Here is a 24,263-nt window from a genome sequence, read left to right as displayed (position 1 = left end):
TAGCGCTAAGCAAACTACTTAATGCTCCAACTTATGTCTCCAATCTTTCCATTCAGCAAGATCTCAGGATGAACTCCGTTAAAGATGAAGCAAAACTCTACTATAAGTGGTTTCACAGTAGGTTACTTAATCATCCTAATCCTCTAATAAAAAATTTAGCAGTTCCTTCGATTCCGGAAAACCCCGTCAGACGTCTCAAACATAATTGGTGTCGTGACCTGCTGGATGCTTGAACCCTAGACCAAATCTTCCTACTAAACTCTAAACAAAATAGGCAGTGGTTTCTTCCGTCATATTACTTATGTTTTTTATTAATCTCATCTAATTTGCATATTGTTCTCTGAATAGATTGTAAATATTTTGTAAAAATAAAAAAAAATATATTTAATACCCGCATTAGACATTTAGACATATTTTATAATATCATTATTATTTTTCAATTCGCAATAGGTACTAAGCCATGCATTATACTATAGAAATAACATACTTACTAAAAGTAATTCCCATTAAATTTTCGTTACTTACTACGAAATAATTCTAATAAAATGACGTTACTATCTAACACGGGTATTTTGTATCGCTGCAGTGAGCGATCCATACTATTTATAATCAATAATAAGTACTATAGGAACATAATCTTTAAAGTTTAAAACTATAGCAACATTTATATTTTATATTTATATTTATATTAACATTACATTTATATACAACAACTTTACAAAAATCAACAAAATATAGAAATTGGATAAAAAAAAATTTAAAAATATCAAAAATTAATAAAATTGTAATAACGATGAATTGATTAATTTCTTTTATAAAATATCATTTTTATGAGTCAATTTTATTAATTATTTTTAAATATTATATTTTTATTAATTTTAAATGTAATTAATTTTTAATCATTTTTAAAAATCAGTTATATCAATCATTTTTATGGTTCAATTTTATTAATCATTTGTTAAATTTTTTCATTATTTATGTTAATTGGATAAAAATTGCAATTTGTGTAAAAAATCCATGTTTACAGGAATCTAATTTGAATAAAAGAGCCTTGTAGAATAAAATATCTCAATTGGATAATACAAAACCTTGTCGAATAAAAAATCTGAAACGGATAAAACACCTTTGTTGAATAAAAAAAAATCCTTCTTGAATAAAAAAATCTGAGTTCACCAAGATTGATTTGAAACGAATGGTAAAAAAAATTATTCAAAACAAAATTAGGGATTTCCCCAGTACCCCACCAAATTTTTGATTTAATAAAAAACCTAAACCTTACAAACCACAAAATTTATATTACAACCAATAAAAAAACCGACTTAAAATGAATGGTAAAAAAAAATTTGGGGGGAGGGCTGAGGAAATGACGTATCTAAGCTATGTTTAATGTGCTTCAAATTATTGCCTAATAAATTATATAAAAATACAAATAAAAGAATAAGTATTCTCAACAATTTGAAAAGTCAAGATTATATAAATGTATTATTATTTATCTGCACAGAATAATTATTTGAAACTCCTGCAGTCTCTCTTAGGGGTTTCCGTTTTCCGCCAAAATGACCCTCGTTCGTTATTACCATGACCGTTTTCCGCCAAAGGTATTATATTCCGATTTCCACCTAACAAAATTAATAAATTATTTGAGATATTTTTTGAGAACCCCTAGCTGTATCTTAATCCTTTAAATCGTAATGATTACGATGTACGCGCCTCACCTTGTATTACAGACGAAACATATTGATCATATTAAAATATTAAATGTATATTAAATTAAACGAATAGTTGGTATAAACAGGCCGGATGTGTACTGATGTCTTATATGTGTAAATTATGTCGGTTATTGTAATAAATACGCAGCACAATATTATCAGTTTGAAGTCATAAAGTCATCATTATGTAACATACAATCAAAGTTTACGTCAAATGGCTCATAAAAAAGATGAAAATTGTAATAAAGATAAAAATATCTATAGGTACACATTGATATCACATTTATATCTACCTTTTGTTCGTACACGGTACCGTCGCTGCCCGTCGACCAGTATGGTGTTTGTATGCATATCCGTGTTGCGTGTGCGTAAAAATTAGTGAAAAACGAAAAAGAAATGACCTAACAATTTATGATACAATGTCAATACTATTACAAAAAAAAACAGACATCAATAAAAAAAATTGTTCAAGTTAGTACATATATTTATTTAAATTTTATTTTTTTTTAGTTACCAATTTATGCCTACATTATTATGTACATTAATTAGAAATAAATAATAATAAATAAAATAATTATATTTTTAATAACTATGTGTTATGATTATAAAATTGGATGCAACACTAATACACTACATTATTAATTTTTTTTTACTAAACGCAGGTTTTATTATTTTTTATAACTTTTTTAACTTTCCTTTAGTGTTAATAGTTTTATCAATCGGATTATGTTATCAGTTATATAACTGATATGAAGGGTTCTCAAAAAATATCTTAAATTATTTTTTTATTTTTTTTTTGGTGGAAATCGGAATATAAGCTTTGGCGGAAAACGGTTACGCCCTCTCGCTTACATCTCTGATCTCTGACAGAACACAGATAATAATGTTATCACCATTAAATTTGTTTATTAGTCAATATAACTACTTATAAAACTAAACGTAAATTTGAGATATAACATACTTGCAAATAAATAAAATTGGAGACTACATAATAATAGTAATATGAGGTTGATATCTTAAAAAAAATTTGCTAAAACTATAATATTAAAAATTCCATTTTGTTGACAGTGTTTGGAGAGACAGCAGTGTAATTGGTTCGAACCACTCTTAGTAAACAGCAATTGGTTTTCCAGAAAGCATCAGTTCAGATATTCGTAATGAGTGTACGTGTTTACCTATAAAAAAAATATTCATACCTTATTTGACTTACCTATTTTCTTTGTATTATCAAGTGTATCATAAGATAAAAAAAATATAATAAATAAAAAATATATTTGTATGGGTCTATTAAGAATTTAAATATATTAAAATTACTATAGATACTCACACATCATAATGGAAAATAGTTTTCCGCAAATATGGAAAATAATAGATATTCACCACGGTGGTCAAATGAAAAAATTTATATTCCAAGAAATACCAGAACATTATTATGATGAAATTATTAATAAATATGCACATGAATTTTGGTCTGAAGAAATTACATATCGTAGTTGTAATTTCTTGAATGACCCAGTATCTGCATTAAATATGAAAAATAAATATAGAAAATATTTAGCCCAAAAAATATCAATTGGCGTATTTGAATATATAGAAAATGATAACAATACATTAGTAGGTCTTAATTTTTTATTTCGTGAGAATATTAAATCAATGAAGATTATGCACTCAATCTCAACTTACTCCGAACAAATTTCTAATTACCTACAAACTGTTTCCAAGAGTTATGCTGAACAATTAATTGGCAATGAAGATTATCTTGCATCAGAAATGTTATTTGTTCATAAAGATTACCGCAACATTGGCTTAGCTCTACAGCTGCTGGAATTAAGAAATTATATTGGAAAAAAATATAATTTGAAATATACAATCAGTTTTTTTACTAGTAGCACTGCTCAAAAATTAGCCGAAAAAGTTGGCTTTACAAGAAAACGTGTATATAGTTTTAATGATGCAGTAGATAATGAAAAAAATTATCTATTTCCTTTATTAAAAGATAAAAGTGGAACGTGTATGATTAAATATATTTTATAATTGATCGAATATCTAAAATGTTTAAATTAAAAATATATATAATATAAACTATACCGGATGATTCTTTTATTATTGAACACTCATTATTTCAAAAAGTGTACATTTTTTTACATAGTTTCAAGTCGCTTATAAAACAACGTTTTTCTTAAAAAATTTATATTTTTAAATATTTTTTATCCTTATAATTTTTTAAGTTTTTTACTTTTTTAAATGACAACACGGGATTTTAATTTTATGTTCTAAAGCAGAATATTTTTCTTAGTATTTTGATACATGAAAATCGAATTTCGGGTGAGTAGTTTATGAGTTATAAATATTCAAAGTTTAGATGAGCGGAGTGGAGTGGTACGGGATTACCCCGCGAAATGTTTGTCCACTTCTCCGCTCATCGAATAACGTTGTTTTATAACCCAGATAGCATTTTTTTGTTTAACAATATTATTATAATATTATAATAACGAATAATATTTGTATAACGTTATTATAATACTATTATAATATTGTCGTTACAAACTGCTGTCTGGGAAGCGACTTGAAACTATGTAAAAAAATGTACACTTTTTGAAATAATGAGTGTTCAATGATAAAATACCCGGTATAAGCACAGAATAGATTAAATTTAATCTATTCAGTGATATAAGTATAGCTGTATAGGTTATGAACTTATGATCTATATTTTTAAAAGTAATAAAAACGAATAAAAGATAACATGTATACAATCAAAATTAATATAAGCAATTAATAAACAACCAAAACAAATTTAAAATAATTAATTACCTAGATAATAATATAAATATATAATGGAAATTTATAGAATTATATCCAAAATAGTATATAATTCGTGGGTGTAATTGGGTATATTTTGTAATACCGTGTAGTGTAGGTATATGTTTAATGTTTATTGTCGAAAATAGGTTTGTATTATGTACCTAGTAAGTACATAGGTAAAATATATAAAATAATAATTTAAATTTATAAAAATAAAAATTTAAGAGGAAATTATAAAAAAAAAAAACAGACTAGTTGGATAATAATTATGAATTTATAACTCGATATCCAATTCCCAATCCTTCTCATTCATTACAAAGTTATTTACTAATGTTTTAATTTTTATTGAAAAACAATGTCAACGATTTAATTTTTTTAGCTCTACCTATTATGAAATGTACATTTTTTTTGCGATACCTTATTACTTGTTGTGAATTGTGATACAATAAATAAACTTGTTTAGCAAATAGTTTTGTTTTTTGAATCCTGTATAACGATTTATTTTTATGATTTGATGTGAAAAGAATAATACGCTGTATCGTATCCATACTTATACATGTTTAGTGACTTGGTCCATATTAGTATATTATTAAGTGATAACTTAATAATTCCTTTAAATATTATCATGATTTATTTATTTAATATGTTGCATTTCTGCTCATAATTATATTAAATTAGCACTAAATATAATAAAATATATAATTTTATGAAAAAGTTATGAAAAATGAAATGTTGTTAATTTTCTTCATTGACGGTTTTGATGTTTTCTCAGGATACCCCAGCGCGCCACATCAGCAAAACTGGAGCAGTTTTCATTCGTTACGTGTTAACCGTACACAACATTGGCCCGGGTTGGGTATTGCACTTTGATGACAAAGGCAATTTGTAGAATAATTTTGTTTTGTTTGATGTTAACGAATTAAAAAAAAATTATAATAAACGATTATAGGTATTTAGTTTTAATTTAATTATAATATAGTATCGTAGGTAATAGTTATATCTTGCGTAAAATGTATTCAAGTGTTTAAAGAGTCTTAGATGCTTTAGTTCATAGGCATAAGATTCGTGTACTTATAATATTCCAAGACGTTCATTAGGTATACCTGAAGTCCCATGCCCATTTTGTTCACTGAGATAAATCATTTCCACACGAAGTTTTGATATTATTTGACTCATTAATATCATATTAGGTACCATTTGTATCATTGTATATGGTCAAATTTTAAATGCTAAAAGGAGAATAAATAGCTGTAAGAGCTAGAAATTGATGTTTAGTTTAATCAATATAATTAATTCGTTTCATCAAATCTTATATTATGATTTATATTTTGTACGGTTAATATCTGATTAGAACTTTCTGGTATATGTATAAATTGTAATACTAAATACAATATAAGTAAAGTATAGGGTTAGGACGCGGTGAGCACTTATACAATTTAACAACAAAACATGAACTTAAAATAACAAAATAAATTAAAAATACAATAATAGACTTCAAAATAGTAACCTAAATTAGGTTGGTGGGTCATTGGCCAAGGCATGGTGGCTGGATAATTAATCAGAAATAATATTGTAATTCGGGTAACCTTTTGAAAAAAAAATTCACTGGAGGCAATTCAAGGGTCAGATGGGAGGCAATTCGGGAGCGCCCACTTGACTACTCTATGAACTCCCCCGGCCCCCCTCAATATTAAATATTATTATTATTATGATAATTATCATAATAATAATATATAAAGCCAATTATTGAAAAATTAAGAAAAATTATTGAAATGAAGTTTTTTATGGCACCATGCGGGGCTAGTCGGGAAAAAACGTTCCTGACGAAATACAATTTTTATAATATATTAAACAGTTATTTTAGCCAAAACATCCAATTTTCATTCTATCATACTGATCGATCTAGTAATGCGATAATACTTTTTAAAACAGATTTGAATTCGTTATTATGTCTACTTAAAATTGGTCAGTCCAATTGATCAGTTTTCAGAAATATTATCGCATTATTAGATCGATTGGTAGGATTGAACAAAAAAAAAAAAGGGGGAGCGTTAAGTTGTAGAGACGGTCCGCAATAGATTGATTATAAATATCATGCGTATATAGAGAATATAATTATTGATAATACATCGCTACACTACATATATTATGCATTTATAATTATTATAATTAATAAAATATATATGTATAGTAAGTATATAATATATAAGTATTGCATTGTACGTAGGTTTTATATTCTTTGTCACGCATGGACCGAAAGTTTGATTTCGACCACGGTTGAAGCGTTGGAAAGCGACTTTTTTCCGTCTAGCGGACCGTAAAGTGGGAATGGGGATCCCCATAGAGCCGGGGAAAAAAGTGGTAATCCTCAAAAGTGCTGGGCGTGTACATCACGCTTATTCCATGCACAACCAGACACTGAAATCTATACCACGGTCCTTACAAAGCATAAACTTTCGGTTACACCTTATATAGGTGCATATTATAATCTCCTATAGCATGACGCGTAAACATTTTTATTTCATGAAATTGTTCTCGTAGAATTATCTGATTGTTGCATATATAGTGCTTTACCTTTGCCGTGATTACATTTATTTGTGTGTCACGGTTGGTATACTAGGTACCTAATAGAAAACGGATATAACGCGATAGGATTTGAAACAGTGTGATAATATCTGCATACTAAAAATTATTATAATTTATAAATTATAACAATTTGGTGACTTTAACATCAATTTTAATGATAATAAATCGGAAACTTTTAAAACTTTCCTTATGGACACATTCAATTTACATATATGATAAACAATCCAGCAGAATCTTCAAGACTACAACGAAAGATGACACCACTATCGATGCAGAACTTTCAAGATATTTGGAAAAAATTACATCACAAACATACGTATCATATTTCAGTTATCACAGGCCTGTAATTTCGTTTATTGAATATGATTGATATAATAGTAATTAAATAGTAATAATAATAATAACTTTCGTTTTAATTTATGATTCACATTTACTTTTATTTTGAATGGTTCCACTAAAATGTATTTGTAATCTATAATATTTGTTGGAAAAGAAACTTTGTTTATACCGGATGTGGGACAGCACTCACTTTTTTTTTAGTTCTTACCAATTTACTATTTATGATCTATATATTATATAATCGGATATGTGTTGATTGAAAGATTGATCAACGTAGAGCCTAAACGATGGTTTACACTAGACACGTGACATTTTCAAAAAATTGGTATTATAATAATTTACAGCAATACAATGGTCTCAATAATTATATAGCGCGCAGCCCTTTCGGCCCCAAAGAATAATAATATTATATGGCGATACCGCCTTACACAAGTAATAATATTAATTACTAATAATTCACACTTAGCGCCCTCGGAGCTTACTATTTACAAAAAACTCTGTGATTAGCACCCTCAATAATAATATTACAATAAAATAACTACGGCGACGTCGCGGCACGTAATTATAATAATGTTTCGCCTTGACATTCACGACCGAACTGGTTGCGACACCGGCCGCCTATATTGACCGATGTCGTGGCGTTATCTATATATTATAGGTATTATAATTATTATTTATTACACAACGATTAAGTAAAAATAATATAAAGACGATATAATTATTATGATCGTGTGCGTTTCTGTCGGTCAGTGGGGGATACATATTATGGCACTTATTCTGTCATGGCGACGACAGGTTTACTATAAGTAAGAGTTTTCCGAAATTCTCACTTGAAAAAGGTGACACAAGGATCACGATGGATATCAAACAATTTTTTTTTATTTATAAATGGTTATTTGCGTAGGTATATAAACGGTTTTCATTGGTTACTCGGGCAGATGAGGTAAAAGAATGCATCAAATCGTCGCATTTACGATTAAAGAAACTATAGGTATATCTTAAAAACATAATATGTATCTTATATATTCAAAAACTACCGAAAAATCAGCAAATTGTTCTTAGACAGGTATATCATAAACGTTTAGAGAGTAGGTAGTTTGAATCAGTAATCACATTAAAAGTATACCAAGTGCTAAATCCAATTAGCCCAAACTGTTCGATGCCAGTCCGTCGTGGTATAAACTCGGGTCGGTGCGCGCCGCGAGGGATGGTTTCATATTATTTTTCGGCGGTTCGTACATCGGAACGAGTGTCGCTCCTAACGAACAAGAACCCGACGACCTGCTAATCGAGTGTCGTTCCTATTTTGTTCCGTGATGGTATCACGATTTAACTATTTGAGATAATGTCTATATTATGATTGTATGAACATGTTGATATCTTAAATCCTGTACGGTATCTACGCTGTGATACTGAACGATGCATGTAATAATAACTAATAAGTCGCCAGCTGCAGCTGTTGCAGGCTGCAGGCCGGTGTCGTGCACAGTCACAGTGCATGTTTTACTTCCGTCGAGTGCGCACCCTGTCCGACGGCGTCCATGCGTATCGCAATCACAACGACGGTAGCATTCGTGTACCGATCGTAGACCCGTTACAATATATTATTAATACTCGTCTAGTGCCGTCATTCGATTCGGCGTTACAGACTAAAACAGTAATAATATTATTTTTACATTTCGTTTTAAGACGCACACATACGAGACCACACGCAACATACGTACCCGCGACGACGGTGACGCCGACCCAAAATACGGTGAGATCGAACAAATCCGACGAGACGGATGTTGTTATAATGATAAAATATTGTGTTTTTGTCTTTTATTCCCCCGGCCATCTTCCTCCCGCCCCTCCACAAAGACTCGAAGGATTTTCCAGTCATTATACAGGCGATACAGCCGATATGACTCGATTAATGATAATTACCCCCTGTGGCGAGACATAATATGTACGCACAAAATATTATGATATACGTACGGCGTTGTCGTCGGGTAGCACGGAAACGGGCAATAACGACCACTCGACAAGCGACGGGTACCCAGGGACCTATACGACCCGATCACTGTTTATTCCGACATTTATTATTATTATCGTCGGAATTTTTTTTTTCGTTTTCGTTCCGTTCCATCGGAACGAATGAGAGCGGGAAAAAGCGTTACACGCCAAACGTTTAAAATAAAACAGGATACCGCGTACAGAAGCGCGCGCACACCGATGTTTGTGATATTATTTTTATCGCAAATGCCACAATATTCCCTTCCGTTACTATATAAGGAATTGTGGTGTTGGTATGTATTATAGCGTTATCGCTCCCGCGAATCACGTTCTTTCCCTTCTTCCACTCTTTGTCATAATATACAATGAATGGAGCCGTGTCCCGATATTCGAAGAAGCAGCTAGTCTATCGTTAAGATGTGCTATCTGCGCATGCTTGTGTATACTCGTCGCATATTTATGCTAACACAACTGCGTTCTTCCTGGAAATTCATAAATGATAACCAGTGATACAAGTGATAATTAATATACGGCGAGCATAGTTGCGCATGCGCAGATAACGCATCACAACCAGCGACACGTCGCTAATACGTGTTTCAAATTGTTTACATATAGCTGGTGAGATATGTCTCCGTCCATTGTATTTGTATATTATGACCTAAGCCATAACAAATTAAATAGGAATGTCAACAACATTCCGGTTTTGAAACAAATCGAGCAGCCACCCTCCACCCAGCCTTGTACTGTGACGTAAGCATTTCTCCGATACTCATTGGTCCACTCCCACTGCCGTCGCCGCCGAGGACTAACCACCACTCCACCGCTCACCAAGTTGGAGAAATGCCTACATCACACCGCAGGGACGGGTCTAGGGGCCCAAGCTCCCCAGACATATTTTTTTATAAATATAAATATAATATATTAAATAACAAATAAACAAAATCTAAACTTTTTTCACATTGTTTTTAATATATTTTATTAAATAATCAATAATTTATTGATCACATTGATTACCTATACCTACTATTATAAAAAAAATTTAGTAAAGCATAATATTTTATTATATTTGTGTTTGTGTTGTAAAAAAATAGTTGGGCCTCCCAAGATCTTTGCTCTGGATCCCTGCCTGCGTCATAGATATACGTATCACAAGTTGTTAATACATACAAATTTAATTTGTCGAAGCGTCTACCACGGACTAAGATAATAATATAATATACTGGACTGGTATCGATTACCTTATCAGTGGTCCTTAAATGTTTGTTACTATGAATGCTTTTACCCCTACTTGTATTCAGTGTTGTAAAGTATTTGAGTTAATGTATTTCAGTAAAAGTATTTAAATACTTTTTTCCGTATTGAATACTTTTTATTTTGAAGTATTTGAATGGCATTTTAAATACTTGTTTTTATTCTTTTAAATCTTAATTTGTTTTTACTTATAATGCTTGTAAAATAAAAAAAACCGTGCTGTCGTGTTTATCCTTCAACGTTATAACAACATTATATTATATATTTATAATTTATTATTTATGGACAATTCGATATCAGTTTACGTCGATTATAGTAGTTTGGTTAAATGTTTTTTCTCCAATCGTCGACGACTACGGTACGTCGGTATCAGAATAACCTTATTAAAATAAAATATATAATATTATGAAATAAGCTTTTGCTTAACTTTATAATTTATTTCACAATACGAAAATATTATTACTAATTATTAGTACTACCTATTTACCAAGAAAATAGTTAATCAATATTATATTATTATCATTATCGTTTATCGTCGATGACGATCGATGACGATATGGGGTATATCCAAATAGTTCTAATAGGTTAGATGTACTGTAGAGAAAACTTCATTTTTGTGGTGGAACTATCACTAAAAATGTGAGTAAGTGGATGTCACTCTGCTGTACAGTAGGTTACAAGTGGGTCACTGTAATGGATGGTGTTAAATTTGAATTCAATGATATATTATCATTGTATAAGAATAACGATTCTGAGCGAAAGCGGTCAGTCAGCCTATGATATTTGATGATATTAAGGTGAATATAGAAATTTATATATAACCTATTTATGTGGAATCTTGTTTTAAATTTTCAAACCTTAGCTAGATAGTTGAACATTTTATGAATTTTTAACTAGAAAATAATTATTAAATTTTAAATGTAATACATTTTGTCAAAATTTGAAATTAAAATGTTTATAAAAAAATTGTGCCCGTGTATTTATAAAAAATTTTTTAACTGCTATTGTAACAATATATCAGGAGCCTTGTATTCAATTTTCACGCTTTTCTACCCAACAAATAAAATGTTATTGATATTTATAGAAAAAAAAAAAACTAAAAAAATTTAAAACTGACAATTATATCTGTAAACAGCCCAAAAAGAGTCAAAGTGTTTTCAAAATTTTATGGTGTATAGAAAATGAAAATATCAACATTCAGTGAAATTTTCAAGTATCTACAGTCATTCGTTTTTCAAATACAATAAAATAAGTAAATCATTACATGAGAAATCGAGTGAATACTAAATGTTGTAAAAATATGAATTTCAAACGCTCATAAAAATTTAATTTGGCTTTCTTGTACATTTTTTTTTTTTTACAAAGGTAGACAAACTTCTGAGAAATCTTGTATTACATTTTCAAATCTTAAATTTAAAAAGAAAATTTTTTATGAATTTCTTGTAATTTTTACGTATTTTGTCAATATTTGAACTTTAAATGCTTATAAAAAAAAAGACTAGATTTTTAATTTTTTTCATCTGTCTTTAAAATTTTAAAACAATATACTAGGGCCCTTCTATTAATTTTTCAAGCTTTTTTAACCAACAAATAATATTTTATTGATATTTATAGAGAAAAAAACTAAAAAAAAATGAAACTGAAAATGTCCGTAAACAGCTCAAAATAAGTCAAAATATTTGGAAAATGTTATGGTATATAGAAAATGCTAATATAAACATTCAGTCACAATTTCATATACCTACGGTCATTTGTGCAAGAGTTGCACCAAAAACCAAAATCGATTTTTTCCAAAACAGATTTTACGTACAAATTTCCGTTTTTCGGTTTTCCTTAATTTTTCTTATGTTTTTCACGGCGCTTTAGAAAACTACTGAGACATTTTTACTTTTGACTTCCCAAAGTACTAACTAGATTCATTTTCCTATCAGAAAATAGATACTGTTGAAGAAAATCTAAGCATTTTTATTGTCGTAATGGGTGATGACAGACACACAAAAAAAAAAAAAAACACATCATTGTAAAATCAATACATTCATCGCTCCGCTGAGAATCTAAAAGAACTAACATGACTGATCAGAATTTTGATTATTGAACGATAGTCATGTTATTAAAATGCAATAAACAAATTTTTGATTATGACAAATTATATCAGAACTAAATATAATTTTTTTTTTGTATTTTACGATTATTTCAAATACTTCTAACTATTTATCTAACTAACATTTTATAGTATTTGGGTGGGTGGTATTTTAAATACTTTATTTTACAAGTATTTGAGTAATTACTTAAATACTTTTTTAAAAGTATTTTTTATAACACTGCTTGTATTTATGAATGGGCGTGTGTCAAAACATTTGAGAACCGTTCCTTATTACCCTACGACCATGACGATACCAGTTCAGTATATCTGGTCCATGGCACCCATAGACCTTTAAACTATTTGAGTCATTGTATAATGGATGGCATTATAATCGAATTCAATAATATAATGCCATTGATGTTGTGACGGTTTGTCAGTGTGAATATTTGATATTATATTTATATTGTTATTACTTATTATTAATACGGTAACCGATAAGTTGAATTAATATCATAAAAATACAACAAAATAACTATAAAATCGTTATTCTTGTTTGTTTAATATGTAATTTCTTCCAAATTTGAACATAAAATAACCATATAAAAAACTGGATTTATATTTTTGAGATTTTTCGGTTACAGAAAAACCTATTTCCGTCGAATCTTGTTGTAAGTTTTCAATCCTTAGCTATAGGTACAATTTGAACATTTTTAAATTTGATAAATGTTGTAAAAAATAGAACTTTAAGTGCTTACAAAAAAAAATTATAACTGTATTTTTAATATTTTTCAACTGCTATTTATGCAATATTTCAGGAGACTTATATTAAAATTTCACGCTTTTTGGCCCAACAAATAAAATTTTATTGATAATTATAGAAAAAAACAAGAAAAATTGAAAACTGACAACTTCCATAAACAGCTCAAAAAAAGTCAAAATATTTTTAACATTTTTTGATGTATAGAAAATTATTATATAAATATTCAGTAAAATGTTCATGTATCTACAGTTATTCGTTTTTGAATTACAACAAAATAAAGAAATCGCTACATGTGAAATCGAGTGTATATACCATTTTTGTAAAAATATGAACATCAAACGCTCATAAAAATTTAATTTGATTTAATTGTGAACATTTTTTTTTTTTTTTGGTAAAGGTAGAAAAATTCATGATGAATTTTGTATTATATTTTCAAATCTTAGATTTAAAAAGAAAAAGTTTTATGAATTTCTAACTTAAAATAATTTTCAAATGTTTGTGTCTTTTACGTATTTTGTCAAGATTTGAATTTTAAATGCTTATAAAAAAAAAATTGTGACTGGATTTTTAATGTTATATTTCAAATGTCATTGTAACAATATATTAGGAGCCTTGCATTCATGAGTTATCAATATTTTTACCCAACTAATACAATTTTATTGACATTCGTAGAAAAAAAACTAATAAATTTGGATACTGAAAATGTCTGTAAACAGTTCAAAATAAACAAAATAATTTGAAAATTTTATCGTATATTGAAAATTGGGAATATAAACAACCAGTGAAATTCCATGTATTTACGGTCATTTATTTTAGAGTTACACCAAAAACCAAAATCGATTTTATCGAAAACTATTCTCGTTTTTCATTAATTTTTATGTTGTTTTCCCCGACGCTTTTGAAAAACTATTGGGAATTTTAAATTTTGATCTCCTCAATGTATCAACTAGATTCACTTTCCCATCGAACAATATACTGAAGTTGAAAATTGAAGCATTATTTCGACTACCTATCGTGTACACAGACACAAAAAAAATTTTAAAAATACATTTCATTGTAATATCAATTCATTCATCGCTCCGCTCAGAATCTAAAATTATTTTTCTGTTAAAATTGATAAAATATTCAACTTCTATAGCTAAGGATTGAAAACATTAAATGAAAACTGTTATTCAGTCGAATTTTAAGCTTGATTTAGATGTCTCAAATCTATAAAGTTTTAGATATAATAAACATTTTCATGACATTTTAAAACCCTAGTCTTATCATATAACTATTACAAAACAGGTTAAATGGCCACAATAGATGGGCGGCCCGCCCAATATGGAGTTACACTTCAAGAATTACAAGAGCTTATGAGCTGTAGTAGAAATGAGGAAGGTGTGGCTAAACTAACCAAACTGGGTGGCGTTCATAGTATTTGCACGAAACTCTACACTTCACCTAGTGAAGGTAATTATTTAATTTTAAACAAAATGTTGTCGCGTGTAAAAAAATTAATATAATTTTGATTCTATACTGTTATCCAATTACTTTTTGTAGGATTAAGTGGATCTACAGCTGATCTAGAGCACAGGAAAGCGACGTTTTCCTCAAATACCATACCCACTAAACCTGCAAAGACGTTCATGCAACTCGTATGGGAAGCTTTGCATGATGTCACTCTAATTATTTTAGAAATTGCTGCTCTCGTATCATTGGGATTATCACTTTACAAACCTGCTGACGAAGAATGTAAATTTTTTTCTGGAAATTCTCTGTATATAGTTTTTGTTTTTTTTATATATAATCTAATACTACAATTTCATCATCGTAGCAATTGATGTAGAGAACGATGAAGTAAAACATGGATGGATTGAAGGATTAGCCATATTAATATCCGTCGTAGTGGTCGTTATTGTAACAGCGTTTAATGATTATACGAAAGAAAAACAGTTCCGTGGTCTTCAAAACCGTATCGAAGGTGAACACAAATTTAATGTCATCAGACAGGGCGAACTGCGACAAATTTCCGTAGAAGAAATAGTAGTTGGTGACATTTGCCAGGTAATTGTACTTAGATGACTTAAGGTACCCACCCACTGCAGTGATGGTGGTAGCTGTTAATGGGTCAGGACACAATTTACCGCCACCGCTGCCTTGTTTGGGAATCTTTAACCAATGACGAGTTAATATAAATATTAAATAGTAACCAAACGTCGTCATTATTATACAGATTAAATACGGAGATTTGCTACCAGCCGATGGTGTGCTAATTCAAAGTAACGATTTGAAAGTTGATGAATCTTCTTTAACTGGTGAGTCGGACTCCGTCAAAAAAGGAGAACCATTCGATCCCATGGTCTTATCAGGTATGATTACTTTGGTTTTTTGTTGTAAAAGAATCTCAATATATTTTTTTAATTTAAGGAACCCATGTAATGGAAGGCAGCGGAAAAATGTTGGTCACTGCAGTGGGTATAAATTCTCAGTCTGGAATAATTTTCACACTCTTAGGCGCGGCTGTAAATCAACAACACGAAGAAATTAAGAAACAATGGAAAAGTAAGCTGTATGATCTCGTTCAAACTTGGTATAGTTATAAAAATACATTTCTGCATATATGAAAAATCCTCGGAAAATCATATATAATTGTGTAGTTTTATACATTTTTTTTTAATATGTAGAAAGTTCAAAGAGATATGATGACATGTACAAACTTTTATCAAGTTATTTTATACTAACTTAAAAATATATTTGACACGTTGAAATTCACCTTGCTAACTTAGTTATCAGTGACTGGGATATGCATTTTTTAAGATATCCTTAATTTATTTGTCATCGATATTTTATTTTTATTAGACAATCCGTGTATTTTGTATTTATTAGTAATATGCATAGAATTTTACTCCTAAATAATTTAAATATTCTTATTGATACTATCAATTAAAATTTTTTTTCAAACTTATTAATATATTAAAATAGTTGAGTTTCATAAAAATTAAATATTTTATCAATAGAAGCCAAAAAATTGAAGACAAAGAAGAGCTTAACTAATGAAGTACCACCTAATATCAACAGCAATGCCACTGATATCAGTATGAAACTAATTGGTAAGGGAGGTGAAACAGATGAAAATGGTGCTGGAGATGGAGGACAATCTGGCGAGTCAGAAGAACCAGCAAAAAAAGACAAGTCCGTGTTGCAAGCTAAACTCACAAAGTTGGCCATTCAAATTGGATATGCTGGTTAGTAAGCCAATTGTTATCTTTTAAATTGTATGTAACTCATATTCTATTTTCATTATAGGATCAACGATCGCTGTACTCACTGTGCTTATATTAGTAATTCAATTTTGTATCCATACATTTGTCATACAACAAAAACAGTGGAAAAATCACTACGTTGGTGAATTTGTTCGCCACCTTATTATTGGTGTCGCTGTCTTGGTGGTGGCTGTTCCTGAAGGACTTCCTCTCGCTGTTACTCTGTCTTTGGCATACTCAGTCAAGGTAATTTATATCATTGAGATATTATCATTGTATCATTGGTGTTTATTAAAACATAAACGTTGCATTGTATTTTTAATTATTGTTAATATTTATTTTGTAAACTATGTAGAAAATGATGAAAGATAACAATTTGGTTAGACATTTGGACGCTTGTGAAACTATGGGTAATGCTACTGTCATTTGTTCTGATAAGACCGGTACATTAACAACAAACCGAATGACAGTTGTCCAGTCTTACATCTGTGAAGTTCTTAGTAAAACAGTGCCTCAATTTGCATCGATACCATCGAATGTTGGAAACTTATTAATGGAAGCAATATCTATTAATTCAGCTTACACGTCTAAAATTATGCCACCCGACGATCCAACCAGTGAACTACCTAATCAAGTCGGTAACAAAACTGAGTGTGCACTTCTAGGATTTATTCTTGCTCTTGGTAAAAATTATCAAACATGGCGGGACGATATACCCGAAGAAATGTTAACACATGTATATACATTTAACTCTGTACGGAAGTCCATGAGTACAGTCATTCCAAGAGAAGGCGGTGGTTACAGATTATTTACTAAAGGTGCCTCCGAAATCGTAATCAAAAAATGTTCGTATATCTATGGTCGTGATGGTCAATTGGAGAAATTCACATGTGAAATGCAAGACCGTTTGTTGAGAAATGTCATTGAACCCATGGGTTCTAATGGTCTTCGTACTATTTCTGTTGCGTTCAAAGATTTCATACCAGGAAAAACCGATTCACCCAACCAAGTGCATTATGAAGGTGAACCTGATTGGGAATCTGAAGAAAATATAGTGTGCGACCTCACTGCACTGTGTGTTGTAGGAATTGAAGATCCCGTTCGACCGGAGGTAAAATGTACACATTCTCTATGGCCATTTAAAGAAAATGTGTTATTTACTTAGAATTTAAATTTAGGTGCCTGAAGCTATAAGAAAATGTCAGCGAGCAGGTATTACTGTGCGTATGGTTACCGGAGATAATGTGAACACGGCCCGATCAATTGCCACAAAGTGTGGTATATATAAAACTGGCGAAGACTGGCTTGTATTGGAAGGAAAAGAATTTAATCAACGAATTCGTGATGCTAATGGCAAAGTTAGCTTAATTTGCTATTTTGATTTTAATAAACTATGTATTAAATGGTTTTGTTTTTACAGGTTCAACAGCATTTATTGGATAATGTGTGGCCTAAATTGAGAGTATTGGCTAGGTCATCGCCAACAGATAAATACACACTGGTAAAGGGTATTATTGACAGTAAAGTGAATGAATGTCGTGAGGTAGTGGCAGTGACCGGTGACGGTACCAATGATGGTCCTGCATTGAAAATAGCTGATGTTGGATTTGCCATGGTATTAAATATAAATAATTGTATAGTAAAAGTTAAAAATAATAATAAGTAATAACTATATATTTTATCAAAAACTCGCAACTATTTATTAGTTGTTAACAATTTCTGTTACTTCTATGATTTTTAACGGTTTGTTGTTTGGTTATTTAAACAAAGTAAATGGGTTGGTTTTTAATATTAACTATTATTTATTTTAATAATCGTGCGACAGTCGTTTATAATTGTTTAAGGGTGTCGGTGCCTGATTTTTCAATTTTCCGAAATTTTATAAAATTTTAAATTATATAATATATTTCATATTTCAGTTACTACATTAATTATAATACTTTTCCACTAATCTACAGTTAGGAACCTATTTAGGGGGAGGGGGGGTATTACTAATACCGTGATACGGTGTATTATATCAACGAAAATGACTTTACAGGAAAAACTCTCACGCTCTGTTCAATAGTCAGATTTTGTTATTTTTTTTTTATTTAAAAGGAGAGAACATTTTCGGATCAAATGCCAAATTTTCATTTTACTTTAAATAGTCGTAGAAAAATACGTTTGAAAAAGAACAAATACTGTGCATTATTCAGATGTATCTTTTAGCTACTATAATATTATAATTTTGAAAATCAGGCTTTGATCTGACTTGCAAAATGTTCTATTCTTATGAATAAAAAAAAAATCCGACAATTCTACAGAGCGTGAGAGTTTTTAATGTAAGACATATTTTTGTGCTAAAAAATGCTCTAGCCCTAAATGAAGTGTCTAAAAGATTAAGAATGTCCAATGTCCATATGATTTTTTATAAATTTACATTGGCAATTAATTTAGGAAAAACAAGATCTATTTACACTATTTAGATCTTGCTGCAATATTATATTCCCAATTATAATGTTAAATAAATTCTAGTCATCCACACTATTATCTTAAATATAATTATGTAGATATTACATTGATTTTATTCCTTTATGTTTTCATAATTAATATCTATACACTATTGTACTCGTATACATTGTATTGTTCAATTAAAAAATCTACCCAACTTTGATATATAACTTACTAGGGTACTTTAATAACTTAACGATTCATATCTTATGCTTAAATGTCTGGTAATAGAAAATTAAAAAAAATCATATATAATAAATGTAACTTTTAAAATATTGTATACATTTTGGACAAGTAAAAACACGTAAAAAATAAACTATAAGATATTAATAGGATTACAAAAGTTTGAATAATTCTCAGTGTTATTTTTAAATTAAATTTTAATCGTTCACTTAATGTACTCGTATGTTGGTTTTTGTAGGGTATTGCTGGAACAGATGTAGCTAAAGAAGCTTCAGATATTATTTTGACAGATGACAACTTCAGTAGTATTGTTAAAGCAGTTATGTGGGGTCGTAATGTGTACGACAGCATTGCTAAGTTTTTACAGTTTCAGTTAACCGTAAATTTGGTAGCTGTTATTGTAGCGTTTATAGGAGCATGTGCCGTCCAAGATAGTCCGCTAAAGGTAAGTGTAACGTCAAACATGAATGTAGTAACATTAGTCGTTGCTTTTTTTTTTTTTTTACGAAAGTTTATCACAAAGCTGATTGAATTACTTGTGAATTTAACCAGAATTAATGAGTTAAAAAGTAAACGCACAACAATTTATACGTATATAATATTTCCATCTAACCGAAGATTTATCTATTATAGGTACTCTGCCTGATTATATTATGAGATTAACCTCTTGGGGGGGGGGGGGGGGGGAGTTCTATGCCCGCGCGGGCCGGTCGCTTTGTTTGGCTGAGCACCGTTAGGTTAGGTCAGGTGCGTCATTTTATTGTTTCTGCCTTGTATTTTGCTAATAATAACAATAATAAAGTGATATTTCGGTCGTGGTCGATAGTAAGAATCGAAAGTTGAGACGACGACGGTGGCAAGGGGTGTGATCTGACCAAACCGAACGAAAATCGGTTCGCCGCCTGAGGTTAGTTTTATACGAGACAGAGTATAAACGATAGTTTAAAAATAACTGTTACTTTAACGATACCTACATTGATATGAACAGTTTTATGATTTATGATATCTCAAAAGTTGTTGATATGACTCATATTTAAAAACACGCTTCGTCTTATATTAAAAAAAAAATTAAAGCGTTTTCTGTGATGCCAGGTATTTGATCCCACATGAATGTTTTTTTTTGTATTCCGTTAACGTCGATTCATTATTAATATTTTACAAAAAACCCAAATGTATGTCTTAACATGTATGATTTTCTGACGTTGGATTTTGTTTACGCACATACCCAGGCCGTTCAAATGTTGTGGGTGAATTTAATTATGGACACGCTGGCCTCGTTGGCGTTGGCCACGGAAATGCCCACTTCCGAATTGCTGTTGCGGAAACCCTATGGCCGTACGAAGCCTCTGATATCGCGCACCATGACGAAGAATATCGTCGGCCAGGCCGTCTACCAACTGACCGTCATCTTCGCACTGTTGTTCGCCGGCGACACGATGCTGGACATACCGACCGGCCGTGGAGCCGAATTCGGCTCGGAGCCCACGCAACATTTCACCATCATCTTCAACACGTTCGTGATGATGATGCTGTTCAACGAGATTAACGCGCGTAAGATCCACGGCCAGCTCAACGTGTTCCGCGGACTCTTCACCAACCCGATATTCTACGGCATATGGATCGCCACCATGGTGTCACAGGTGTTAATCGTTCAGTACGGCAAGGACGCGTTCAGCACCAAGGGCCTCACACTAGATCAGTGGATGTGGTGCTTGTTGTTCGGGTTGGGCGCCCTGCTGTGGGCTCAGATAGTCACCGCTGTGTTGACTCGCAAATTTCTGAAACTTTTATCGTAAGTCAAATAAATTATATGCTCGCAAACGCTGAGCCTCCCGTCGCGGCCCCGAAACGGTTTTCAAAATACATTATACGAGTAACACGATAAAACTTTTATCCTCTGTGTTAAATAAAAGTTATTAGTTTGAAAGCAATGAATGTAGTCTTTATTTGATAATAATAATAATAATAATTTTTATTTATTCAAAAATACAATCTGTAAATAATGGTTACAATAAGCATATGCGAATTTAGTACTATAAATACATATATATATATATATAAGATATATATTTAAACATTAGCATTTTTAGATAGATGGTATTCATTGTAACTTTTAAGCAACAATTTTATAAAATACCTATATGAGACACTAGGGTATTAAGATATTTGTTTTAAATTAATTTAAATTTTGTTTAAAAGCGATATTAATTCTTAGTGCGTAAGTTGCTCCATAAATTAATATTTCCTAACATACACAGTTGTACTACAATTTAATTTACATGTAATATTGACTCAAACTTAATAATTTAAAAGCATATTTTTTATATTCTACTTTCCTGTTACAGAATGAAAACGAGAACAAACGTATTAGTAGCAGCATGATCATATACACACATATATGAGATGGATTGCAACTTTAATAATTACCAATTACATAATTTTTGTATATAAAAATAGCTTAAATTATATAAAAGATTTGTTTTTAAAAATGCTATAATAACCTAAATATTTTTTTAAGAATGTATGATAATTTTATATTGTATGTAAATTTGTTTGTAACAAAATATAATATAGGAAATCGGATGTGAATTGTATCTATTTCATGTGCATTGTGCACTGAAAATTTACAATTTATCGTCTAAATTTAATTAAATCTTATTTAAATAATTCATTACGTACAACAATTTAAGTTTGATTATTGTTTGTAAAATATCATTTTAATATTATTTTCTACACACAATTTCATTTCAACAAAAAAAGAGTGTAAGTAGGTGTCGTTTTGCCAGTAAGTTACCAGTTGGTCACTGTTTAATGGATGATATTAAATTTCAATTCAATAATACAATATCATTGGATACAAAAAACGATTCTGGATGGATACGGTTTGTCGGCCTAGGATATTTCGTCCAAATTTGAACTTAAATAACTATAAAAATATCTGTGTTTATATATTATTTAGATTTTATGCTTACAGAATTAGCTACTTATTTGAAACTTTGTTTTACATTTTCAATTCTTCTCTATAAAAGTTGAATATTTTATACATTTTTAACTACTAAATAATTTGAAAATTTGAAATTTTGAAATTTGTTAATTAATAATTTTTTCAAAATGTGAACTGTAAATGCTTATATAAAAAAAAACGTGCCTTTGTATTTTTAATGTTTTTCAACTTCTGTCGTAACAATAAATCAGGAGCCTTGTATTGAATTTTCAAGCTTTTTCACCCAACGAATAACATTTTATTGTCATTAATAGGAAAAAAAAACTAAATAAATTTAAAACTGAAAATGTCCGTAAACAACTCAAAACGAGTCAAAATATTATCAAGTATAGGTAATGATCAATTAAACATTTGGTGTAAATGCTAAGTGTCTACGTTCATCAGTTTTTCAATAATAGTAAAATAATATAATCGTTGTATGAGAATTTGTTAGTTACGGATGAATATGACATATCCAATAAAATATTAAAATGTCTTACTTCAATCGCTCGATAAAATATACTTTGACTTTCCTTTAAAGTTTTTTTATGAAAACTGATATATTATCTTTGGTCTTTTGAATTTTGATTTATAAGTCATAACTTTAACATTAATTCGAATTTCAGATGCTTATGTACCGTCCAGCTCTAAGTCTTCTGCCAAAGGTATTGCCATCTTTATCAGTTAGGAAGTCATGTATTAGTATCTTTAGATAACTATATAGGTGATGTATGTACTATGTATACTGCAGAATATCATTGTTTATGTCAATATGTCATGTTTATCATGACTAAGTACAGACGTGAACGTATAATAATCAATTTGTGGGTGTATACAATTAATGATTGAATGTCATAATACCATATTTCATCAGGATACAGTGTACGTTTATTTATATATTGATGTGTGTACCTCTAGCTAATGACTATATCAAACATATTATTGTATTTTATTGTAGTCCACGAATTCCGTTATTAGTAGTAGGTATCGAAAACAGTGTTGTTTTACTGATATTTTAACTGTTTGGTTAGGTTATACACATAAAATATATTATATTAACTTCGTTAGTTTAAATAAATTTTATATTTTTCATTAAAATGTGGAAAGCAGTTGGGTCACTTTTTATTTTGCTTTTTATGTTAATCGCTTCAACAATTGGACAGTATAATAAACAGTTGTAAGTAATTATGTTTGTATTTTGACAACTCATAACTCACAAGTAGCAAAATACAACAAACTGTTTATTGTTACATTAAATTTAAAATATTATTTTCAAATTGATATAAATTGTTTTAATGTCTTCATAATAGCTACTAATAGGTGTGTGATGACTATTAAAATTTGTGAATAATTTTAGATGGGTGAGTTAATGATAGATGATATTGATAAACACTCCGCCAACTACGTGTGAGAAATTCTCTAAAAAATAAAAAACTTAAGTTAGAAAAGTTGTTAATTCGAAAAGGGGCTGAGTAATTTCTTAAATTCATTTATATAGAAATTGTTTATAATTGTCTGTATTCGATGAAGTGCGATAATTTAGTACAAATAATTTTACTTAGCTTGGTGGCTATACTTATAGTATTATACAAATATAAAATGGGGATGTAAATATTTATGTGAGTAATATACTAATATATGTTTAGTTGCAGTCGTACATATTAGTAGTCGCCAAGCTAAGTTAAATTATTTGTATGATTATGCGTTTTAAATTTTAATAGTATTTAAACATGGTGATAATTAGATAGATAATGATTAATAGTTATGCTTACCAATTCAATTAATTTATTGTATTTTCTCATTATATGTAGTTTTATTAACATTTGTGGAGCACTAA

At 29.8% G+C, this 24,263-nt stretch overlaps 2 protein-coding genes and 1 long non-coding RNA gene across 5 annotated transcripts in view; all 3 read left to right on the top strand.

Annotated features, from left to right (window-relative positions):
- The first annotated feature begins 1,899 nt into the window (after positions 1–1,899).
- LOC100574729 lies at positions 1,900–3,761 on the top strand. Its single transcript, XR_001679071.2, has 2 exons — positions 1,900–2,180; positions 2,778–3,761. It is a non-coding gene; the product is annotated as an uncharacterized LOC100574729 (long non-coding RNA).
- Positions 3,762–8,922: 5,161 nt separating this feature from the next.
- LOC100166382 (plasma membrane calcium-transporting ATPase 1) lies at positions 8,923–22,132 on the top strand. The gene is made up of 14 exons (XM_001950459.5): positions 8,923–9,192; positions 14,813–14,977; positions 15,068–15,259; positions 15,342–15,571; positions 15,741–15,876; positions 15,935–16,069; positions 16,525–16,752; positions 16,814–17,016; positions 17,126–17,881; positions 17,949–18,128; positions 18,191–18,385; positions 19,682–19,888; positions 20,673–21,235; positions 21,789–22,132. The coding sequence occupies exons 2-14, from the start codon at positions 14,818–14,820 to the stop codon at positions 21,823–21,825; spliced, it is 3,222 nt and encodes a 1,073-aa protein (XP_001950494.2). The 5' UTR covers positions 8,923–9,192; positions 14,813–14,817; the 3' UTR covers positions 21,826–22,132.
- Positions 22,133–22,967: 835 nt separating this feature from the next.
- Positions 22,968–24,263, top strand: part of LOC100160169 (cubilin) — a 33,123-nt gene continuing 31,827 nt past the window's right edge. For all 3 annotated transcript variants that reach the window (XM_029489602.1, XM_016802451.2, XM_029489603.1), the window contains exon 1: positions 22,968–23,603. In XM_029489602.1, the coding sequence (XP_029345462.1) occupies positions 23,524–23,603 (80 nt within the window). In that variant the 5' untranslated portion in view covers positions 22,968–23,523. The remainder of the gene's footprint in view (positions 23,604–24,263) is intronic.

Source organism: Acyrthosiphon pisum, chromosome A2 (genome assembly GCF_005508785.2).
Source record: "Acyrthosiphon pisum isolate AL4f chromosome A2, pea_aphid_22Mar2018_4r6ur, whole genome shotgun sequence".
In the NCBI taxonomy this organism is placed as follows: Eukaryota; Metazoa; Arthropoda; class Insecta; order Hemiptera; family Aphididae; genus Acyrthosiphon; species Acyrthosiphon pisum.
Note: the sequence above shows the minus strand (reverse complement) of the source record. Positions and strands in the feature narration are given on the sequence as shown.

Excerpts from the sequence above, each read along its gene's own strand:
- LOC100166382 (XM_001950459.5), top strand. The coding sequence starts at position 14,818 with ATGGCCACAATAGATGGGCGGCCCGCCCAATATGGAGTTACACTTCAA. Across the intron at positions 15,877-15,934 it reads CGATCCCATGGTCTTATCAG|GAACCCATGTAATGGAAGGC; the intron begins GTATGATTACTT and ends TTTTAATTTAAG. Across the intron at positions 18,129-18,190 it reads TTCGTGATGCTAATGGCAAA|GTTCAACAGCATTTATTGGA; the intron begins GTTAGCTTAATT and ends TTGTTTTTACAG.